General features: G+C 67.1%; 3 protein-coding genes across 3 annotated transcripts in view; 2 read left to right on the top strand and 1 right to left on the bottom strand.

The window, feature by feature from the left end:
- The window catches only part of EMIHUDRAFT_117995 (hypothetical protein), a gene marked incomplete at both ends in the record, with an annotated part of 1,236 nt that extends 910 nt beyond the window's left edge, over positions 1 to 326 (top strand). Inside the window, one exon of the mRNA XM_005771738.1 lies at positions 171 to 326. Within this exon, the coding sequence (XP_005771795.1) occupies positions 171 to 326 (156 nt within the window). The remainder of the gene's footprint in view (positions 1 to 170) is intronic.
- Positions 327 to 686: 360 nt separating this feature from the next.
- EMIHUDRAFT_242925 (hypothetical protein) lies at positions 687 to 1,514 on the top strand (the record flags this gene model as incomplete). Its single annotated transcript, XM_005771737.1, has 1 exon — positions 687 to 1,514. One exon carries the CDS (start codon positions 687 to 689, stop codon positions 1,512 to 1,514), a length of 828 nt encoding a protein of 275 aa, XP_005771794.1.
- A 485-nt stretch (positions 1,515 to 1,999) lies between these two features.
- EMIHUDRAFT_458730 (hypothetical protein) overlaps positions 2,000 to 2,762 on the bottom strand; it is a 3,546-nt gene continuing 2,783 nt past the window's right edge. The window contains exons 6-7 of the mRNA XM_005771736.1: positions 2,458 to 2,601; positions 2,000 to 2,374 (exon numbers count right to left, since the gene is read on the bottom strand). Coding sequence (XP_005771793.1) covers positions 2,036 to 2,374; positions 2,458 to 2,601 — 483 coding nt within the window. The 3' untranslated portion in view covers positions 2,000 to 2,035. The remainder of the gene's footprint in view (positions 2,375 to 2,457; positions 2,602 to 2,762) is intronic.

Raw genomic sequence — 2,762 nt, 5'->3', positions numbered from 1 at the left:
AGGCGCTCGTGTGGCAGCTTGCGGCGCTGGCGCGGCCAGCTGCCTCGCCCCCTGGGCCGCTCCATGCCTCCGCTGCTGGCGGCGATCGCCCTTTCCACGCTCCACCGTCAGACAGTGACGCCGCCGCCCCTGGCGTCGTCTCGTGCCGCGCCACCACGCTCGTGCAAAAGGTGGCGGTGATCCGCGAGCATCTCGGCCTCGAGCCGGACTCCTCGCTCTCTGCCGCGGTGGCGGCGGCCAACGAGAGGGCGGGGCTCGCCGCCGAAGGCGGGCTGCTGCAGCAGGTCGACCGGCTGATGGCGCTGCTCTTTGATGGTAGCACATGAGATGACTCTGGCTCTTGGGTGCTGTAGCCCTAGCGGGTTGACCTCGCCCAGAAATGGTCTGCTCAGACCCTTGGCTGAGACTTGCGTTCTACTATAGAGCAGTGTACGAGTGTTACGACTTACGCGATGTGGTGCACTCTCTCGCTGGTCTGGAATTTTGGTCCGCCTCTGGCTCTGCCCCGCCCATGGCCCCGCCCTCGCTCCCGGCGGAAATCAAGAAACGAGACGGTGGCGCTGATGTCTCGCGTGTAGGTACATCGGACAGGGAGCGTTCGGAGCCCCATGGCGTCTCGCAACGCAGTATGATTTTTCCTGACGGCGCGCCTTCTCTCTCGGCGGCACTTTCCAAGTCACGAGAAAATGGCCTCCGAGCAGGCACAGCTAGTCGCCAGCTTCGAGTCGCTGCAGCAGTCGCATGCCTCCCTCCAGCACGAGAACGACAAGATGCGCGCCCGGCTCGAGGCGCGAGACCGTGAGCGGCAGGATGCGCAGGAGCTCATCGCGCACCAGAACGAGCAGGCGCTGCAGTCCACCGCGATGCGGGCGCGGGAGCACGCGATCCTCGAGAAGTACGTCGCCATGGTTGCCGTCCACAGCGACACGACCGCCCTGGCCGCGTGCGAGACCGCGGCCTCCGACCAGCTCGCCGCCGCACGCAACGAAAACATCTCGCTTCAGCGCCGGCTTCAGGTCTTCGAGGAGGAGCGGCTCATGATGCGCGCGCGGCTTGAGGAGGTGACGCAGCTGCACAGCGACAAGGCCCGGCTCGAGCACGAGCTCTTCCTCGCGCGGTCCGAGGAGCGCAAGGCGCGCGCGGAGCTGGCCCCGGCGCAGACGACCGCTGACATGTGGAAGGGCAAGTTCCACGAGATGCGCGGCATGCTCGGCAAGTCGGAGGTGGAGGCGAAGCGGAAGGAGATGGAGTTTCAGACGCAGCTATCGACCATGTCGCGTCAGCTGCAAGTGACCAAGTCGCGCGCCGACCGCCTGTTTCTTGAGTACGACCAGCGACAGCGCAGCCTGCCGCCCCACCCCCAGCACGGGCAGATGACTCGCACCTCGGGCCAACTTCCGCCTCAGCAGTTCAGCAGAGGCGGACCGATGGGCGCGGCGTGGAATCCTCACGAGCCCCTCTACCAGCGCCCTGGTGAGCCTCAGCGCGGCGCATTCCGCTTCGGCTACCCTTAGCCGCGTCAACGAAGTCAAGACCGCTTCCTGAGAGGCGACGCTCGGTTGCCTCGGGTGCCTGGCCATTCTTGGCGTGCGCTTCAAGGTGGACCGGGCTCGCGCTCTGGAGGGCGTGCAAAACACGGAGCAACGCACGTCCGGTTTGATCCTCTTTCACTTTGGTGGGGATCGACCCCCGAGCGTGCTACTCTGCTAGCGAGAGCTCGCGTGACACAGAACAGATGTGTGTGGAGGCATGTGATCTCGCTCTCATTCGTGTCACAAGCCACATGCGGCAGGCGTGTCCAGCACGGCGCGTGTGCGCACTCTCTGTGCTCGAAAGACGGACATCGACTGTTGTGGTCCGTGAACGAAAGGTGTGCGCAGTGCGCCGTGCTGGCAGTGGCACCTCGCCACCTGGCACACCGCCAAATCGACATACAGCACACCGCGGCGAGAGCGTTGGCTGTTGCAACAGCAGCGTCTCCGCCCTGTCGCTCTCCCTCTTTTCTTTGACCACGTACTAAGCCAAACGTATACGCTCACGCGGCCCGAGGCCCCACATCCCCGTCTCCATCTCCGTACGCGCCGCGCATCTGCCAGATTCCCATCACGCCGAAGTGGTATTCCGTCGCGTTGGCCACCTTGATGGCGGTCAGATTCGCGTCGAGGCCGAGGACGGGCGGCGGGCGGAGACCCTCCTCCGCACTGCCCCACTGGCAGGGCGGCAGCCACAGGTATCCCGCCTCGTCCCAAGCCGCGTCCGACTTTCCGCGGCGCGGCGTCACCTCGCAGAGCAGCTCGCCCGTGTCGCGGTCCCGCAGCTGCAGCGAGAGGCACGCAGGCGAGTGGCAGTGGCCACCCGCCATGATGAGTCGCACCTGGCAGCCGCCGCGACGGACAGGCCGCGGTGAGGGCGGTGGCGGGCGAGGCCAACAGGAGGTGCGCGGAGGAGGAGGCGCACCTTGCCTCCGCGCGCCTCCGCCACGCGCGCGCTGGCGCAATACTCGTCCCCAAGCGAGTCGCAGTCCTCGGCGAGCATGTCCCGGAGCTGGAAGTGAGAGGTGACAGTGTGCGTCGCCTTGTCGGCCGGCGTGCCGGCGGGCGCCTGCGGACATCGGGGCACGTCTCGGACATGTTGTTGTCATGGACACGCCACGCGGGGCTTGGCGGCGGCGGGTGGGCGGCGAGCGGGCGAGGGGCCGGTGCGGCGGGCGGTGGGGCGGCGGGCGGTGGGGCGGGCGCCTTGACAACATCGTACTCGATGTG

This window comes from Emiliania huxleyi (genome assembly GCF_000372725.1).
Source record: "Emiliania huxleyi CCMP1516 unplaced genomic scaffold EMIHUscaffold_372, whole genome shotgun sequence".
Classification (NCBI taxonomy): domain Eukaryota; phylum Haptophyta; order Isochrysidales; family Noelaerhabdaceae; genus Emiliania; species Emiliania huxleyi.
This window is presented reverse-complemented; position numbering and strand designations above follow the sequence as displayed.